The sequence below is a fragment of the Pomacea canaliculata genome, linkage group LG5 (genome assembly GCF_003073045.1).
Source record: "Pomacea canaliculata isolate SZHN2017 linkage group LG5, ASM307304v1, whole genome shotgun sequence".
Lineage (NCBI taxonomy): Eukaryota > Metazoa > Mollusca > Gastropoda > Architaenioglossa > Ampullariidae > Pomacea > Pomacea canaliculata.
Window position 1 is genome coordinate 17,866,002 of NC_037594.1, and position 19,872 is coordinate 17,885,873.

General features: G+C 41.4%; 1 protein-coding gene across 1 annotated transcript; it reads left to right on the top strand.

Annotated features, from left to right (window-relative positions):
- The first annotated feature begins 1,520 nt into the window (after positions 1 to 1,520).
- LOC112564425 (SWI/SNF chromatin-remodeling complex subunit SNF5-like) lies at positions 1,521 to 4,665 on the top strand. The gene is made up of 3 exons (XM_025239232.1): positions 1,521 to 1,677; positions 2,290 to 2,341; positions 2,758 to 4,665. Exons 2-3 carry the CDS (start codon positions 2,293 to 2,295, stop codon positions 3,636 to 3,638), a joined length of 930 nt encoding a protein of 309 aa, XP_025095017.1. The 5' UTR covers positions 1,521 to 1,677; positions 2,290 to 2,292; the 3' UTR covers positions 3,639 to 4,665.
- The last annotated feature ends 15,207 nt before the right edge of the window (positions 4,666 to 19,872 follow it).

Consider the following 19,872-nt stretch of genomic DNA (forward strand, 5'->3'; position numbering starts at 1 on the left):
TATGTGCGTGAGAGAGAGAGAGAGAGAGAGAGAGAGAAATTGTGTGTGTGTGAGTGAGAGACAGAGAAAGTGACTGAGAGAGAAATGGAAGAGTAAGAAAGATTACACTTCAGACAAAACTTTTACGGAATATTGATGTCTCAGGCGCGCTTTCAGAAATGTTAGCGTAACATTTCAATTTTTGAATGCACATATTTATTGCAAAATGCATAAAATACTTTTATCAATATTTATAATATGCTGGTTAAAGGACTGCTATATGAACATGTAATGACTTGCTTTACATATAACGTCTCAAATGTCTCTCTGGTTCGGTTGGGAAAGGAAGATGGCAGTATTGTTGTTCAACGATTTGTTATTATTATTTTCACACTGTTTCTAAATATTTATAACCTAAACACTACTGTCAATAGTTTTTCCTATTATTTTCACACGTACTTATACATATTTATTAATAAATCACTGCTGTCATTGGTTTTTATTTTGTCTTGTGTGCGTTTTGAAAGTTATAACTGACCTATTTTCAAATTTAAAAAAAAAAGAAGAAAAAGAACTTCTAGATGTTTAAACACAGAGTGAAGTCTACAAGTCGCTCAACGATGACCCACTCTCCGTTTTGGAGAACCTAGATAGAAGGTCTCTTTACACGAAATAGACTAGTGACAAATCAAATATTAACAACAACAACAACAACAACAACAACAACAACAACAACAACAACAACAACAACAACAACAACTAAAACGAAGACAAAATAATTAGTTATCCTGGCAACGGCGATTATTATCAAGGTGTGCGATGGGACTGGCAGCATCAAGTGGCGATGGAACACGTGACAGTCTGACGTCCATTAGTCATCAGCTCACGTACTTGACATCTGTCACGAGCGATGGTTGAGGTTCCAACTCGACTAATGGACGACAGGCACAACAAAGCGATGCACACTAATGTCATCCTGAAGATCTTTCATCACTGGCGTTGATGTTTGTTGGAACAAGGGGGAGGGATAGACAATACTGGACGTGCTCTGAGAAAAGGACCTTAGTCTCTTAACACGCGCGCTCCTCTCGTCTTTGAACTCATCCTTTGATCATTTGTTTCCAGACTGTTTGTTTCCTTTTTTCTTTCCTTCTAAAATAGACAAGTCCAGAGAAGACGAACCATATTTTCACCAGAAGAGGAAGATTTGAATGCTATTAAGGAGCATTATAAGTGCAATCATCTTTGTTATTTAGTCTTCTTTTACATTATTTTAATATTTGGTGTCGATGCCATCATAATGAAAGATACTTCGGGGGAAGTATTAGGTGGATTTTCTTCGCGCAGACAAATATTTTTGTGTGCATGTACGAGCGTGGGAGATGGCAGTCATCTAGACAGACAGAAGATGACAAAGATTTCATGTTCACAGATTAGGTTGTCCTCGTAAGCACTCTTTGTGTGACAACATACATAAGTGAAAGCGGCACACTGTTTTGTAGATGATAAAGTGCGGACTTGAAACAACTTGACAAGAGTCACAACAGTCTCGACCACACCTTCATCGCAAGGAGTAGCATTCATTATACAAGAAAGGATACATTATACAGAGAACATATATAAAGCAAACACCAGTCTTGGTCTAAAAAAACAATAGCCTTCGTCTTGACAAGAAACCACGTGGCCTTTGTGGGGGAGGTAAGACATACAGCAACTTTTTCAGAGGAGTTGTATGCCCTTGAAATGACTTGCGATGCGAGTAAAATAAATGAAACTAGAATGAAACTAGAATGAAACTAAAATTCGTATTAACTGGAATATTTTCAACAATGTTTTTGCATGTGATTAAAATCAACCTGATCTAACTTAGTTCCTTTCGCTACTCAATAAAACTATTTCAATAATAACGTCTTCCCTTTTTCTAAACGATTCTCTTATTTGCTGTATTATTTTAATACCAGAAAGAATTTTTTAGTTTATAAACAAGTGTTGTTATCCTATTAGGTTTCTCTTTTCTTTTTTTGTGCTTTTTTTCTATCCTCACTGTCGATTCAAAGTCACAAGATACTGCTCATAAGTCTTTTTGAGCATTTTAAATTATCGCCAAGTAATGCTGTCTGGCTCCTAATATTTAGAATTTTTTCTAAAAGATAAAAACGTCAATCTACAAGTTAAATCAAAGTTTAAACAAATACGGTTAACAAATTTCCATAATTAATATTACTAATCCATGATAAATAACCACACAGGTAAGTTACCCCACTACATAGAAGTCAAATGTCTGATGTAGAGGACTATTTTCTTTTACAGACAATGGTGTTGCCGACGACTGTTTCGCTTCTCATCATGCTAACCCTTCAAGGTAATGTTTAACATTGGCTGTATGTTGTTCTGACCAGAACTGATTACCTTTACAGACCCCCTGTAATCATCACCGGAAATCCTCAGAATTACAGGGCTACGGCCAAAAACATTAGGGTTCCTTGATATGTGAGTAATAACACTGAATCAAGATTCCAGGCTTGTCCTATTATCATATGGTTTTGTTGGAAGTATTACAAGTTTGGTTATCCTAAAAGTATTCATGTCTAGCCGACAGCTAACATCTGGACTTTACACTGATTTCAATGTTTATCATTTTGTGTCGTATTGCCAGAGAAGGTCAGTGATACATAAAGAGGTACATCGTGATGCTTATGTATAAAGTTCGTTACTGTTTTTTTTTTAATTTATCGCTGAATAGAATTATCGTCTCTGCTTCTTTGCCTTTCTTTGCAGGTACCTGTCTCACAGTTGCCGCACCTTCAAGCCCCAGTCCAACAACCTACAAACCCATCAACCCACCGCCCTTTGACCCTTTCACCAACAGCGACTCGGGTATCATTATTGTAGTCATGCCGAATAGTGAGACACCTGTCCCAGGTTTCTACTCAGAGCTTTCTACAACTACACCCGGTGCTCCCACCGACACGTCATCAGCAATCGTGCCAACAACAGCAGCGCCTCCCGCGACCAGCACCCTTCAGCCTCCAGCTTCCGAGACTCAACCTGTGCCGTTCCTCAACGAGTCTGTACTGGCTCCAGCACCGACAAGACCTCCTCGCCCCGCGGCACCCGTCAACCAGTTTCAGCCGCTCTGGCAAAACCCATTCCTGTTCACTTCCTTTGCCGGGAACGACAACTTTAAAGAAAGGTTGCCTTTCTTGATGACTGGGTTTATGCAGCAGCAGCGGCAACAACAACAACAACAACAACAACAACAACAACAACAACAACAACAACAACAACAACAACAACAGCAGCAGCAGCAACAACAACAACAGCCGCAACAACAGCAACAGCCGCAGCAGCCGCAGCAACCGCAGCAGCAGCAACAACTGCAACCGTCCCAAGGTGTAAGCCCGCTTGACCAGTTAGCTCCTCTGTTGTCCATGATGTCTGACAGTTTCCGCTCTCTGTGGGGGGCTAACGTGCTGTCCAAGAGTCTGGGGGGCGGCATCCTTGGGAACACTTTCGCCTACTCTACCTTCGACTTGCCAGACTACTACTGGCTCCTGCGCTCTCGTCTGATGGGACTCGGCCCCCCTTCCAATCAGTCAGTGAGGACATTGAGATCAAGGCCAGTTAATCCTTTTCTCCTAGGACTCGTTGATATTTAAGCAACGGTGATTGCACTAAAACTTGACGGACGACAGCGAATTCTGTTCTCAACATTTCAAATGGCTTTTTGCATAATAGTAAATGTATACGCAGACTTCAAAGAACTCAAAAATTTTTACTATGTGAATAACTCAAATATTATTACTAAAATATATTGTAAATAAATCAAAGCAGCCAACTCAACCATACGATATGAACAGCAGATGCCGTTAGAAAATTGTTTATTGTAAAAATTGAATTCAATTTTGAATATGAGCATCTTAAAAAAAAGCACGATTCTTTCAAAGTTTCAAGAAGTCGCCAAGAGACCAGATATTACTAGAAGTGTGATGTACTTCACCAGCTGAAAACCTTTTTGTGGTGACTTAAAAAGACAAAGATAGTCTGATGACTGATCACAGAGTGAGCAGTGTTTAGATGAGGTGGTGAAAGTACAACGTGAATTGTAAACGGACAACCGTAATGTACTGGAAAAATCAGGCTTTACGACCCAATGCAGTTTAAAAAAAAGAAAGAAAAAAAAAACCCCAATCGTTTCATATAAGCTACCAGATTGTGTTGAATAACACGAGGACCTCCTTGGAAAAGACTGGAATGGATCCAGAGTGTATTCACCCATAAATAAAAATGGCATCATCATTTAGAAACTCCGATCGACTGTACAGAAACTATTGTAGCAGATCAGAATGTTCACTGTTAGTCCTGTGTTCATCTAGTTTAGTCCATAGAACTTGGGTGTGTCCATGTCATTGGCACGAAAGCTTGTCATGTCCACGTGACTACACTTCCACGTGAACCGTGAACATGCGTTTTGCATACGTGTGTGTGAAAGAAAGAGACAGAGAGAACGATCAAATAGTGAGAGAAAGGAAAGAAAGAGTTAAATAAATAAATAAAGAAAGAAACACGGACTGTTTCCTTCTGGACTGACATATAAAGCATTACTACCTCTTTCACTTTAGTCCGTTCGGCTGCCAGTAATTATTCATATGAAATATGAATAATGAATAAACTTTATTTAAAAAAGGATTTTTTTGAATCACGAGAGCATACAAATTTGCATATTTATGGCTGTGTGTGTGTGTGTGCGCTTGAGTTCATTTCTATTCGCCCACACAATGAGACATGAAGATAACTATTTTAAGGTTGGATGAAGAGCAACGACATGGATGAATAAGCCTCCAGATTGGGCAACGACACTCCCAGACCTTGCCTCCCAGCAAAAGAAAAAGCTGCCCCGCTGTTTCACGGTCCCTAATACACTTGTTTTGCTCGTTGTATGGCTGTGTACAGGTTTGATGCCGAGCAAACTTCTTGCTGTTCACCAGTCAAGTCAGTCACGAGCCGCCAGTCACGCCTCCACTGGAGGATCTTCAGTCCTTGTGATTTGTCCAGCTCATCCGCTGCTGCAGGAATCATGTTACAAATGCAATCACTGGACCCTGCCTCATGTTTAAGGCAAGAGTTTTATTCTGACCACGACACACTTGGCTGCGCTGGCTCAGGAAAGACAACTCTTGTGTAACGCTGTGACCTCTTGACAGAGCTACCTCCCATGGAACTCCCCCTTTGATGAGGCTTTCGCGAGGGTTGGTAACCTTAGGAGGTAGGGATCTAGAACACGAGCCAAGTATAATGTTAAAATATGACTGTCACATCATCATCGAAATAATTGTATGTTCCTGCGGCGAGGCTGAGACACGAGCTCGTAATAAGCAAACCTGCAACTCGCTGCTGGTGTTCTGCCGGTTTTTCCAGTCTCCATATCTAGTGCATATTTATTAGCAGCGCTACCTGACCCTAATAACTAACTCTCGTGAATTCATTTTCCAAACCAAAAAAGTTGAAATGAGAAACGAAAATCTGGATGTACGAAAAAACGTTTGAAGAAGTAAAAAATATATATCTACATAAAACATTTGTAGAAGTTTAAAAAATCCAGGCTTTAAATAATAAATGTTGTTTGTGTGTGTGCACGCGCGAGTGCGTTCTTGCTTGTGGGTAACGGGGATAGACACAGAATAAATAGTCAAAGATATCTTTCATTGAATAATCAATCACATCCGAGAAATATTGGTTGCCCGCTCCTCCCTTCCTATTCTCCACTTTATTTATCCCTCCTTATATTCGCACTAGTTGCCGCCGTTTTACTGAATATTTTTGCACATTTTATTTGAAGAACATGATAACTAACATTTGCATAACTCAATTTATAATAATTAAATGCTGTTTACCACAGTTTATTCGAAATTCGCCAAGAAAATAATTCATTTTTTATGGCGGGAGTGTGGACTGGTAAAAATCATGGCGGAGCACAATCGTGGCGATCTCGTCGTAAACGTTTTTCGTTTCCTCCGCCGTAAACAACCTTTTCGTCCTTACGTGGTTTTCGCACAACAGGGTGCGTGGTTTTAACTTGTTGTCCTGCCCTCGCCCGACCCTCAGGCTCCTTCACCATACACTTGAGTTATGCACCCGACTCTGTGGTTTGCTGCGAGCTAAACATCGTGTCCTCCACTCCATCCCTCATTTGCATTCGCACGGCGGGGCAGCAGCTGACGTGGGGCGGTGACGTGTGGGGTCGTGAAGCTAACGGTCTCAGTCGTTTGATTTAATTAGGGTTAACCCATTGATACTTGCGGACCCCTCCAAGCACTGGGCGTGTGGGAGACCGTTGTCGTCGCCACTTTCAGCTGGCGTTGTACTCCCGCCGGCTAAAATATTAGAAATAGAAGCAGCAGCATTGTTCAAAGTGTTAGGCTTGGTAAAGGATGACCACAAGAAGCTCAAGTCCCAGGATGTTCCAAGGGTGCTGGGAGTCTTGTGAAGATGGTATAAATTTATTTGGCAGACGCGAGTGACTTTTCAATCTTTCTTCAATCTGATCAGGAAATATAAGTGCAGTTATTAATCCACCCATTCCATGATCTCTTTTTTCCATACCTTACAAACATTCGTCTGTTCATCTTTTTTTTTTTTTTCTTGAGTCAGAATTTCCCCTACCACCCGTCTTTCTCTGTCTGCCTTCCTGTTGTGCATTGCTTTAAATGTCTCGGTGATCAGATAGACAGTTAAAGGCCAACCACAGCAACATTAATTTCCAAATGACTGGGTTTGGATCATGACAAGATACTCGCACAATCTGAGCGAGTAACTCCATTGAATGAGATGTAAGCCAATAGCTCAGTTGTCATCTATGTTTTAGAAAGAGGTTAAGATTTTATTTAGCGAAGCCTCTTTATCATGAGCTTAAAGATCAATCCAGGTGTGGTTGTCCTTTAAAGAAAACTTCCTAACAAAATCAGTGTGCAAAAAATAAGTTCAACTTTTATTATTATTAACCAGTCAGCAGTATTGAGTGAAAAATAAACCAGCATATTTTAGATGTCCCCAAGATGTATCAACTTCCAGACTATCGGAGACATAATACATGTTTACCTAGTTTGACAACTTTGGCAAAGTCTTTTTTTAAGTCCTGAACAGCAATTATGTTCTTTAATACGCAATTCGATTTAAAGGTTTAAAAAAAGAGTGTATGCCTTTTGTGGATCGGAATGAAACAACATCATCAGAAAACTGCAGCAACCGCATATTTACCATCGCGTGAAGTTTTGTTTACACAGCTTACTATGGCTTTTTATGTCAATAGTCAAGCAGACTTTGTTCCAATCCACAGAAAATTTGACATTTCTGGTGAATACATAGAAGTTGGAAGACACGCAGCGAAAAATTAATTTATCTGAAGAACTCGATCTTTTACTTCACACAGTTTTCACTACACCAAAACTCAGATTAACCTGCCGAGCGAAAAGCAAATTTATCGTCTGGTCATTAACGAGGACTTTGAAGGTAGGCGGGTGGTGGTGGTGGTGGTGATGGTGGATGTGGTTGTGGTGGTGGTGGTGTGTGTGTGGTGGGGGGACTCAAGATTTGTTTTCTGCCAACCAGCCTCGCAAACAGATCACTTGAAGGACATCATGCTAAAGTCTGGCATCGCCCCACCCCCGCCCCTATCTCCACTCCCCACCCTCCCACTTTGATGAATCCGAGGCAAGGCGGGAACTGGGAGCTGACACCAAGACATTGCACTTAATGAAGCCTTGCACCGCACACTTGTCATATCTGTCGTGCGCGTGTTGATCAAGTCTAGACTTTGGTCGGGTTCTTGCTTTTGCAGTTCTTTTGTTGCGATCAGATTCTTTCGTACACATTCCTTAACTTCTTCAAACAGGATTTTGAAAACGCGAAGGATGTTCGAGAAAATGGGATTTTTTTTTTCTCGTGCTCACCAGTAGAGAGTTATGGGAGACGGCGAAAGAAAGGATATTTGGTCTGTTATCATGCCATGCATTTTGTGTTTCTATTTCTCCTGTTTCCTCTACTCTGATTTCTGCCCAGCCATTGCTCAGCGTCCAAGAAAAAAAAGAAAGAAAGAAAAAAAAGAAAAGAAAGAAAGAAAGAAAAAAAAAGCTGGATGCCGAGTAACGGTCTCTGGGTCAGCAGCATCAGCCCTCAGTTAATAAAATCAGTGTTCACATAGGCTCTGGTATGGTGCAAAGTCTGCTGACGCATGTCTCCAAGAATACAGTCGAGCGAAATATCCGCTCCTCACCGAAATACCCGTATATCAGCCATGAGCAGTCACACCATACTTCTCCGTAGTCAATGAAGACTCGTCTGTCTAAAAGAAGAAGAAGCGATGTCAGGGACGACTATTTTACCTCCGACAAGAATAAAAACAAACAAAAAAAAGAGAGAAAAAACACGAGACAAATTGAGTTGTAATGACTTCCATAGGTAGTAAAAGATAGTGCTTTTTTTCTTCAATCTCATTGGAAACTGTGGAGACAGATTCGCAAAATACAAAGGTCTCCGAAGCCTCTGAGAATGTAAAAGTCTCTTATTACCTCTACATGGCTACATAACAGTGAATCGTAGACCTTATTTCCTGAGGCACGGCTGATGATCCCGACTTCACAGAACAGGTGCCAGAGGAAGGGAGTGTTCATTTCGCACGGTGAACACAAGACGAATGAAGATGTCGGATCGATGCGGGATCAAAGTCCTGGTTGACCCCAAACTTCTTCTGGCAGTTAACCGAACGATGTGCTCTTCTATCTGATATCAACCTGACAGCCTGGCCAGAAATGTTCTCCGAGCTTTTTCTGTTGTGTAGTTGTCGTGAGGAACGAGAATGGAGGAGGCGACACACTCACCGCTCCCTTCAACCTGCCAACCGCTCGTTGCGGAACCAAGGGCAGAACAATAAATCGACTTGTTCGATACATCGTTTATCGTTGGCTCTTAAGACCAGATGGGAGGTGGAAGCTGTGATGCTTGTGAGTACTATTGGTTGTTGGTGTAGGTATTTTACGCTGGATCAGGACATAGGCGATATTGAATAAAAGCTTTTTAATTAATGAACAGGTGGCGCACCCTGCAAGGTGATTACATGAAGCTGTGGGCGACAAACCCGCAAACCTGACTTGAGGACAAGATTTCCACGTGCGTCATCAGATAGCCGTTCGACAAACACGAAAACAAAATAATCAGGATGTAACGTGTGCTTTATGTTATAAGTAGATTGTGGCCATGCGTTTGCTTGTGTGGAGGGCGGGCAGCGACTGACACGCGATCAAGTTTACTCCATTTGTCATATCTTTATCAATCTTGGCGAGAATATTTCTAGTGATTACAGCTCAGTCATGGGCTCTTGCTGGAAGTGTGTGCGTTGGTCTGTCAACACCTCAAGTTAGGAATATCAAGAGTTCGGGTAGTTCGCCTCCTTCGCTTGAATAAGCTTTACTCAAACGAAGCAGAATAGATCAGAAGATATAGCGACACAAAGCCGAGTGACATGGTCTCTCTTTTCTCTTACATACACTCTATATATAAAACAAAGCCATTTCTCAGATTTTCAACACCAGCAAAACTCAGAACAATCGGTCGTAGTTGTGGTGGTCGTGTGGTTAAACTCTCGCCCAGAAGCGGACGACCGCAGCGCCATTTCCTGACTGTCAGCAAGTCACCAAGTGGTGGTCTGTGTGTCAGCTGTTGAAGGATGTCTTCCCATCTCCTCGGCTTCCAGGCCAGACTTGATGCTCTTAACTGCAGACAAGGCGTCAGAATGGATCGTCTACTTTCCTTCCAGTTGTCGGTGCCACTGACCCGAGGAATCGAGAAAGACTCGCGTTTGAATGCACGCCATCTCTCCTCAGACCACACACAGACGAAATAGTTCAGACATGTGTGTATGTAGATACTAATAATCAAAGTGGAATAAAACTGCTTTTAATTTGTCATGTAAACGCATGCTGATGGTTAGATCATGTGGGTGGAGTCACGTGGTGTTGTTAAAAAGGAAGAAGAGTAAAGGAGGAGAAACAGAAGAATAAGAATGGATTATGTTCAGTTCTGTTCTTCCTCCCATTTCCGTCCCAGGCACCGGGATTTGTTTCCTGCCAATCAACCTGGAAAACAGATCACTTGAAGGACATAATGCTAGAAAATGTTCAGTCGTTTAGTCTCATAACAACGAAAATATCGTTCAGGAGGAACATGTCTATAAAACATTAACAGGAACTCAACACTAAATGTGATGGCGATGTCAGAGGAAACAGTGTGTGAAGCACGTGGGAAGACACTCAATGCTTTTGAATCTCAATTAAAATTAATCTTTTATAAGTTCGGCATAATTTCATCACGTGATCGTTGGCTCGTTATGATCGCGAAAAAACCTGACTTTCAATGGAAAAGAGTTTCGGGAATATTCAAAATAAATGCTAAACGTGTTATCGTCTGAATAAAATTAACCTGACCGTTAAAATTAGTCAGGCACACTTCCAGGGGTAGGAGGGAGAAAGTTAAGCCGTTAAAGCATTCAGGTACCAACGCGCACACACACACGGACACTTCTATTAATAATTGAGGTAATATCTCTCCGATGATGTATTCAAACAGAATTGTGTCACCAGAACTCATCAACATAACAAAAACAACAATACAATGGGCATGCTCATTGCCTAAGCATGAAGGCCGAGCAGACTCCGTGGAACGTGTCCAAGACCTGATGGTAGGACCATGCCAGTGCCGGGTGAGAGAGGTATTCCCACGGCGAGGTCAGCCCCGTCTGGACATTGTGAGGAATGTCTTTACCATTCATGACCTCTCACAGCTTTATTTCCCTCACAAAGTCCCTGCCCCCTGCTACTTTCCTTGGAACGGGGTAACTTCCGCTTGTTTCATGCAATGTAATGAAATGTAAATACCCGCTTGGCATGCCCGTTTTGCATTGCAGACATGTTTTACGTACAACATGAAAGACCAAAAGCGAAAAATGTGAAAAATGGAAGTCGTTTTGCATGCTGGGAATGTGAACGGATGGCTAAAAGGGGGAGAACTACGATTCAGACAGACCTGAGTCACCAGCAAGTCGATTCGTAACTAATACTCCTGAGCCTTGACATGTATCGATCTTAGTAGTTGATCTTGTATCGAACTTTTGCAATAGTTAAAAATAGATTCTAATCTCGTACATAACGATTGGGAAGAGGGTGGGTGGCGACACCCTCTACGGCGTTGAAAGACGTTGGACTGACCTCCCTTGCTCTTAGGTTGCTCGCAATACATTCTGGCATCGGTGTATTCGTGCTTTGCGATATTTCATAGCATTTCTTCCATGGCAGCTTCTGCAAGCAGAGAAACAAGAGCTACCAGCCTTACCAAGTTCCAGCCTCTAACTTAATTCGAAAGGTTGATAAAGAGTACTGAACAGAAGTATGAAACCACAAGGGTTGGTAAAGGAAGATTGCTCGAGGTGACTGCAGTTGAGTTATCAACGGAAATTGCTTGTTTTTATCTGTATTTCTCCTTCAGGTGGCAAAATTGGAATGATTATCTCCCGCTGCCTTGTACTTTAAAGTTATATCGTTACTATCTCTTGACTGTGAGAAAGTTGTCTTCTAAAAGCCTTTGCACTGGGGAAATGGCTGATTTATATTGCACGGTAATCTCCATAACCCTGTTTGTAAACCTACCCGGCAGTTTCTGTATCCTTCTAAAGCGCTGGACGCCTCACCTGTTTGGTGATTCTAAGCAAGACCTTGCACGAATTATGCGGTGAATGACAACGAAAAGTTGATACAGGAGAGGCCAGCCTCACCAACCGTTACAAAAAGTCAACGCAGCGGCCTGGTAATGGAGTTTGAAAAAGGGGAATAAACGAAAACTCCTTGCGGAGCTAATTGCTCGTAGTTGTCCTTACATCGCCTTCAGGAGAATTATTTTTTTTCAACATTTTCCAACCTGCTGCCGGCGCAGTCACTTCCTCACAACTTCTCGTCCTTCCTCCGCCGATCTCAGGGGAACTGCGCATGCCTGGACAGCATCTCCATGCCTTGCGCCTCGTGCTTAGTGTCCAGGAGATGCGCTGCAGCCTGGATCCGACCCCGTCCTTCCTCCTGACAAGCACGTGACACGAAATCGTTTGGTGCGTTCATCGTACACGTCACGTGATTTTAAACTGATTCCGTACGTCACGCTAAGTAAAGTCACATGTATTAAAATAGATGGCCGTGTCCTGTCAAGGCTTCCGGTTTACCTTGATTTCAGTTTTGCAGACCCAAGTCCTCGAGGCGAGAAGAAAGATGCACGATCTCTTCAGGGGGGAGCGTTCGTTTTGTTGTGAGAACTGTGTTCTACCCAGCTGTTTGCTTGCAAAAATACAGATTAAACTTGGGCATTATTTCTTCCTACTTTTTTGTTTTCATTAAGACTTTCTTTCTTTCTTTCTTTTTCTTTCTTTCTTTCTTTCTTTCTTTCTTTCTTTCTTTCTTTCCTTGTTTTTTTCTTTCGTTTGACTGCTTGCTTGCCTGCATGGAGGACCAACAGACCAAGGCTATTCTTTGCTGTGGTTTTAGCCCTTTCAGTTTCTACCATGTGAGAGTAAGTTTTCATTTTTGCTTTTCAGACTAGCTATGTGTGTTTTCTTTCTTGTCCAGCACTTTGAGCATGCCTTTCAGTCAATCGTCCCTTACTGCCACCCGTCGTTAGGGGGAGCACGTAGACAGGTGAGCCTGCCGTTGACGTTAGGGGTCAAGAGTTAAATAAATCAAACTTTATTGCTATTTATAATATTATTTCCTACGAGTCTGAATTTTGTCTGATGAAGTAGGTATGAATGTGTATGATTGTTGATATTGTGTTATACTTGTTTACATTGTCTTATCCTCCTTGTTACAGCACAGACACAAATACATTTCATGCATTGCAGTTTCGTTTCTCAACTTATCAATACTCAGATGCAGTACAATGAAGGGGAAAAAAAGAAAGAAATAAAAAATAACTAAATGAATAAAACAAAGGAACAGAAGAACCAAAAAAAAAAAGAGTGAGAAAACGAAAAAAAAAAAAAGAAAAAAAAAAACAAGAAAAGAAAGAAAAAAAAACCCAGAAAGAACGAAATGAATTCACGGTGGCGCTCCAGTAACTAACCCAGATTAGGGTGTAAAGACGACTGAATTTCGCAGCGTTCCTGTAACGAAGCTGGAGAGCGCCAGACAGGAGTAACATGAAGCCAGACCGAGGACAGCCAGTGAGGGCCAGCGGCCAAGTCCCTTGGCCCGGAAATGAGGGAATGCAGCAGGCTTCTTTGCTCCTAGGGGCAGGGGGAGTGGGAGCACTTATCACCCTACTCCTGATAAAGCAGCGTCCTTACGGTGACAGATGACTGTGTATTTGCGGCCAGACAGGAATAATGCTTCGTCTGCAGTATGATTCGTCACTCGAGGCTTCATGCACACGTCACGGCGACTCACGAGGGCGTCACAGGGACCCATAAACATGTCACGTGGACAACAAATGGCTTCTACTGCTTTTCCGCCTCGTAAATAAACAAATTTGAGCTCTCACGTATAACTAACATTGCCTCAACACTCAAAAGCATGTTATTTTTATGCAAGACAATGCCCTGTGCATTTATTTTCTTTTATTATTTTCAGCTGAATAGGACTTTGTATAATTAACACGATTTCTATTTTTAGTACAAGACAAGCATCAACTGTAAAAGTATTTTAGAGATATGTATGTTTAAAACAATGCTATGCATTTTCATCACATCTGTAAACGGTGTCTGACAGCATCTGACTTAACTAAAAAGATAATTATTTTCTAAATAACTATCAAAATCAACTATTAAATAGATAGATCATACTATTTTTACATTGCTTACTATGTAATATTTTCAAAAAAAAAATTGTGGTCCTCCTACCAAGGGCTCATTTTTTCAGTATTATCAATGTACCATGAAGTCGTCGTTGGTGACCACGATGGTTGCTGTGGTTTAGGATGGTGAATACTGAGGTCTGCCAGTCTAAGACATTGTCAAGTATTATTGTTCTATGTTACAAGCGAGTTTCGAAGTTGTGTAACCTGGACGACCCAGCAACGACTGCAATCACATGTTGGACTTCTACTCAGATGGACTAACTGAGGGTACAGTCTGTGTTATTCTGTCTACAATCTTCTGGACCGTGGTATGGCAAGAGCTTCTCTTTACCTTGTTTGTCTGTGACAATGTGGGAAGTGAGTGTGGTGTGGTGGGTGATGGAGGCGGGCAGTTGGCAAAAGGTTAAATATGTATTGTAAACTAGAATGTTTCCACTTTTTACTCAGGCTTATCCCAGATATGTCTCAGTTATCCAGTTTATTATGCTAACGGCTCAGATCTCTTCGTTTTCCTGCTGACCCTAGCGCTCATGCTTGATGTTAATTGTTTGCTCTTTCTCTTTTGTTATATAGTTTTATAAGATTTTCCTTACAGATAAAAAAATTCCCGTCATCTTACAGTTCTCAGAGACCTTTTTTTCCTCTTTTTTATGTCTCCTTTCTTCTGTCTGTCCACTCCTCCGCCTTCTCCGTCGATTTCCTGCTCTACCTCTCTAGCGGATAGGGTGACATACCCTAGCAAAAAATGACTTTGGAAAATCTTTGGGAAACCATGGTCATTCATTTACACCACTTTTCTTCGCTGCCAGGCTCAGAAATCTCTCTAGGAAAGAAAAACAAAACCACCGACAGCAAGTCAAGCGCGTCGGCATTCTTTCAAGACTTGTCCTGTGACAAACCAGGCGCTGGAGTGCCCCCAGGGTATTTCGACAGGATCTCCGGCCCTTTCTTTCAGAAAAAAAAAGGATGACCCATTTGCTACAGTCGAACAGTTCTCTTGCTCAGGATCAAAGCCAACCACTCTAGACAGATGAGAAAGAATTTATGAATACGTATTCACGAGAAAAAGACCGCCAAATCTCTCATTTTGTGGTTTGCATCTGTCTCGTCGCTTCGACTTTATCAAGAGTGCACGAGAGACAGAAAAGTCGTCGATCCGCAGACGATCTGATTGGACAGAGGGGAAATGAATGACACCATGTGACACTCGAACACCAAGAGGCAGTCGAGACCTTGTTGTCTGCGACCGATTTACGGAGGAGAGGTCTCACAGGCCATCCATCATTGTAGGCCCGGAGTATGGGTATTACGACTGAGCATGGCTGCGACCACACCTTCCCTGTCATCAGACCCAAATTTTGTTATTCACAAGCGACGAGGGGATGACAGGAAAGAATGTTTTCTTGTCTCTGTTTCCACACCGACACAAACACCAAAAACTCATCTGCACGCACGCACGCACACATGTATAAATACACTACACACGCGCGCTGGGCAGGTAGAGAGGAAACGGTTTGTTACAATCTCTTTACTCATTCATCTCTTTGAAGAAATAGGTAATTAAAGGTAAATGATAGAGAAGAAGACCAGTGAAGTAACATTCAACAATTTCTTTATTGCATTTAGCTGGGACAGTACAAATCTAAGTATGACATCCGATCGTCAGGCACTGGGGACTTCAAGGTGTACAAGTTGCTATGACAACCAATCACACAGCGTAGTGGCTAAAGTAACTGAGGGCACGAGGGTTATCGCTATGACAACAGGTAATGCCAGGTAAGGTCGACAGCGATCTCGTTAATAAAAAGAGCGAGTGAGCGAGAGGAAGAGAGAAAGAAAGTGTGTGTGTGGGTGAGTAGGCCAGTGTGAGAGAGAGAGAGAGAAAAAAAAGAAAGAGCAAGGAACATATTTATCTGTCTGGTGGTGTGACAGACCGAGATTGCACAACAGACAACGTTAAAAACACGTAGAGTGCACCGACAACGTCGAGAGGTGAGAAGTGATAGAGAAAATACAGGTGAAATGCAGGTACAACATGGCGCTGCTTTCGTCACGCTGCACGTGACCAAAAATTCCAAATTTGTGTAAACAGACGAAAGCTCGCCGAAGGCCAAAGATATACATAAACATCTTACAATCGTACGCTGCTGAAAATGCAGCTGAATTACAATGTGCGTAGCCAACCCAGTGTTTAGTGGTCAGGGGACAAACAAAACAAAACAAAAACAAAAACAAGTAGTGAGTTGGGCTTCAACGACAGATGCTAATGTCCTGAATCATGTCCAATCAAAATTTAATGTTGTAGCACGATCGTTTAACCTGATTCCTCGCGGTCGGTGTCACCAAAAAAAAAAATTAAAAATAAATAAATAAATTAATTAAAGACAAACACACTGACACTAATTGTGTCGACCGATGCTGCGATACTGTGAATAGTTTTGCCGACTGGCCAGAATGACCGTGAGTTACAGCTCGGAAATCTGCGAAATTCACGGGAAACTTGCAATCTGCGGAAAGATATAGCTTACGAGAAATGTAAAGAGAGACTCAGTTGAGTCGAGCTTGTGAAAAAAATGTCACTTGCTTCGTGTATGTGTGTGTGTTTTCGAGGGTTTATGCAAATTCTACAGATAGTTCAGCCGGTCTCAATGCAAGTTGCACCAAAGGAGGTACATTCAGGTTTTGTAATTACATTCTTCTGTATTTCCACACATTAAATCTTTGACCTGCAACTTCTTTTCCAACGATTTCCGTATAGAAGCTTAAAGCACCTACATCAGTGTTACTGTTTGCAAAAGTATCTTCTGTCACACCAGTGTTTTCTGTTTCATTCAACTTTTCATCTTTATGTTCTTTCATCACTACACGGTTCCAGATCAAAGAGGTCAGCGTTTGGATGACCCCCTCCCAGACCCAGGAGGCCGATGCTCGCAACGGTGCAGTCACAACCCTCGACAACACACGACTGATGTACGGCCCCACACACCTGTGCTCTCGACGCATTGTAAGTAAAAGATAATTTTAAACCAAAATTTTTCTTGGTCATGATTTAATGTCAGTATTCTTCATTTTAGCCCAACTAACCCTTTGACATTCTTTTCCCCTTAATATGTCAAGGTGACAGTTTTATACATCAGAAACATCACATGAGACTGATTGTGCCGGATATGACGTAACACTGGAATACAAACAATGAGATGCTCTTATTCCACCAGTTTATGAGGCTACATAATTTCACTACATATTAAAGGACTGGAGGGATTATTTTTTTCTAATAACTGAACCAGTATGAAAGATGCTATTTTCAAAATCTAGCCGAATAACCGTTTACCCGTCCTTGACACACATATTAATATGCACAGTAAAAGGTCAACTACATGGAGGTCAGGATTGTTTAAGGTTAAGTTCCGTTGGGAAGGCTTCAGCCAATGGGAGAGTTGGGTCTCCGTGTTCACTAGGTTCCAAGTTAAGTGAAATAAAGTCTCCCTGCCTTTATACTTTTTAATTTATCACAGTTATAATGCTTGTAATATAAAACTCAAAATGTAAACATGGTAGACGAGTAAGTGTTTTAAGTCAATGTTCTCTGGAAAGGTACATTCTAATTTGAATAGTGTTGACGATCAACATAAATTAACTATCGATATGAAATTGAATTGCTGACCATTATATGGAACTCTACGAGTTGGGTCTGTTGTCTTGCTTTGCATCTGTTTTCAGCTTCCCATACAGGCAGCTAACGAATTAGTTTTATTCTCTTGACTGGACTGGTGACAACCCAACAGTATCAAATTGATACCTGAGTCATCTTTTTAATATTTCCCGCCACCTACACCTAGTAAGCCGTTATGATCAATGCACAGATATGTTGTACTGGAATGTTTGTCGACTTTATGAGAGAGAACGAAAAAAATCTCTGTTCTTCTCATTTCTTTCTTTTCTTTCCATTCTTTGTTTACCCTCGTTCTTTCGTTGAAAATGATTCATGCCGCTCTGCCATTCATATAATGCTGATACTGTCATAATAATTATAGATATTAAGCATACTTCAGTGCTTCCTGCGTGTTACTGAAACCTACTAACTCATATAAGCAATAATTTACACCATGAAATATAATTATCCGATGAAATAGAAAATTCACAAACAATTTGATGGATTATTGCATTCAGAATACATTGACATCCTTTTATAGACGCCATACAGAAACTCAATAAAAAGCATGTACAGAATTCTGTGTACAAAATAAACCAAAATTTAATAATACATAGTAATAATGTTAGGTATATCTTTTATATTTGATAATTCACTAAGTAAATATTTAAGTTTATTGTTTTGTTTTCACAGTGATACCAAGCACTGCAAGGTATCTTTTTCCAGTATAATAACGGTTGGCAACCATCATTATTGTAGGAAACCGTGTAACAAAGAAACAAAAGAGAGGTCAGGTGACAAGAGGTGGGTGGATGGTGGACACGGGTAGATAATTACAAGATCAGCTCAAAATAACAGCGCAGAAAGGATGGTTTCCCAGACAAGTTGGACATCTGTGGGATAAACAGTGGTCGGTGAGATGAGGGACTGAAGTTCTCACACTAGCTGCGTGTGTAACAGTGCTGGGTGGGTGTGGATGGGGTGGGGATGGCTAGGGTACTCTGCCAGCGCTGACGTCGCTATGGTTACCGGCATCTAATGGGAGACACCGGAAACTGTCTGACAGGGGACGCCACTCGCTTAGATTCTTGTTTCAAGAAGAGGTCAGCGTGAGGGAGGAGAGGAGGTTTGTCTTCCGCTGGCAAGGGCCGGCGTGATTACAGCTGAGATAGTCGTCTCGTGTGGTCAGGCTAGACTCTGCTTTCACTTCATTTTCAACCTTCAACCTTTCCACACAGGATCAACTGGGTTTCTTTATCTGCAATGTATTATTCTGGACTTTCCATTTCCGGTCACACTGTTTCTGATCTTTGTATTCCAGCATCTCTTTCTCGCCCACTCTTTTCTCTTTAACCAAAACAAAAGAGAAATTTTTTTTATCTCTACGTGGAGAAAATATAGGGTGTTTATAATACTCTTCCGTTTTTGTGACTATCGAATTAACTATGGTATACCAGACAAATAAAAAGATAACAAGCAAAAAAATTCAGTCAAACAAATTGAGATGAAGCAAGGTTTTACTTTAAAATTGTTTCAAGCTACTACAGACAATCGCAATACAATTTGCTTCTTTTCTCTCTGATTCTCACACATTCTTCTTCGTTTTCGCTCTCCCATCCACACTATACACAAAATTGATGTTGGTTATCTCTTGGCGCCAATCTGCATCAGCAGTAACTGAACACGACCACGCCAGGACCAGCGCATGCGCACGCACACAAACATTCATACAAGTGATGGTGTGGCCTTATAATCTGGCCCTAGACCCCAACGCATGCAACTTGATGATTTCTCATATAGTTATAGTTACTTTCTCCCGAAAGAAGTAGCTACTCCTTCCATGTCAGACACAATCATAAGCAGTTCAAGCAATATTTGGTCCATCAATGCTTGGAAAGGGCAGGAACGCAAATGGTCACAAAACCACCTTAATCACGAGGTCTGATAATGAGCAGACATGCATTCTGGTATTGAGAACGTGGCAATCAAGCTAACTCACATTTAGGAACGGTTACCATGGGAACAGCATCACGAAATGGAAAAGAACAGTAGACATGGGTACTGGTGGGAGTTATTTCTCCTTTTCACACACACAAGAGCTGATAGACCGTGGCTGAAGTGACAAAGTATTATGAACATCAGATGACAACACAGAAAACAATTAGTAAAATCTTGAGGTCTTAGCAAGCACGTACAGTCTAGCAAACTAATGCTCATCCTTTCTCTGAATCAGCCAATGAAAGAAGAATGAAAAAAAGGTAAGAAAATCGAACAAAACTCAGTTACCAGAACCAAAATTAATAGCACGGGAAATCCAAGAACTCTGAGGAATCACCCTAGAAAGCCATTTTTCCGTT

Excerpts from the sequence above, each read along its gene's own strand:
- LOC112564425 (XM_025239232.1), top strand. The coding sequence starts at position 2,293 with ATGGTGTTGCCGACGACTGTTTCGCTTCTCATCATGCTAACCCTTCAA. Across the intron at positions 2,342-2,757 it reads CATCATGCTAACCCTTCAAG|GTACCTGTCTCACAGTTGCC; the intron begins GTAATGTTTAAC and ends CTTTCTTTGCAG.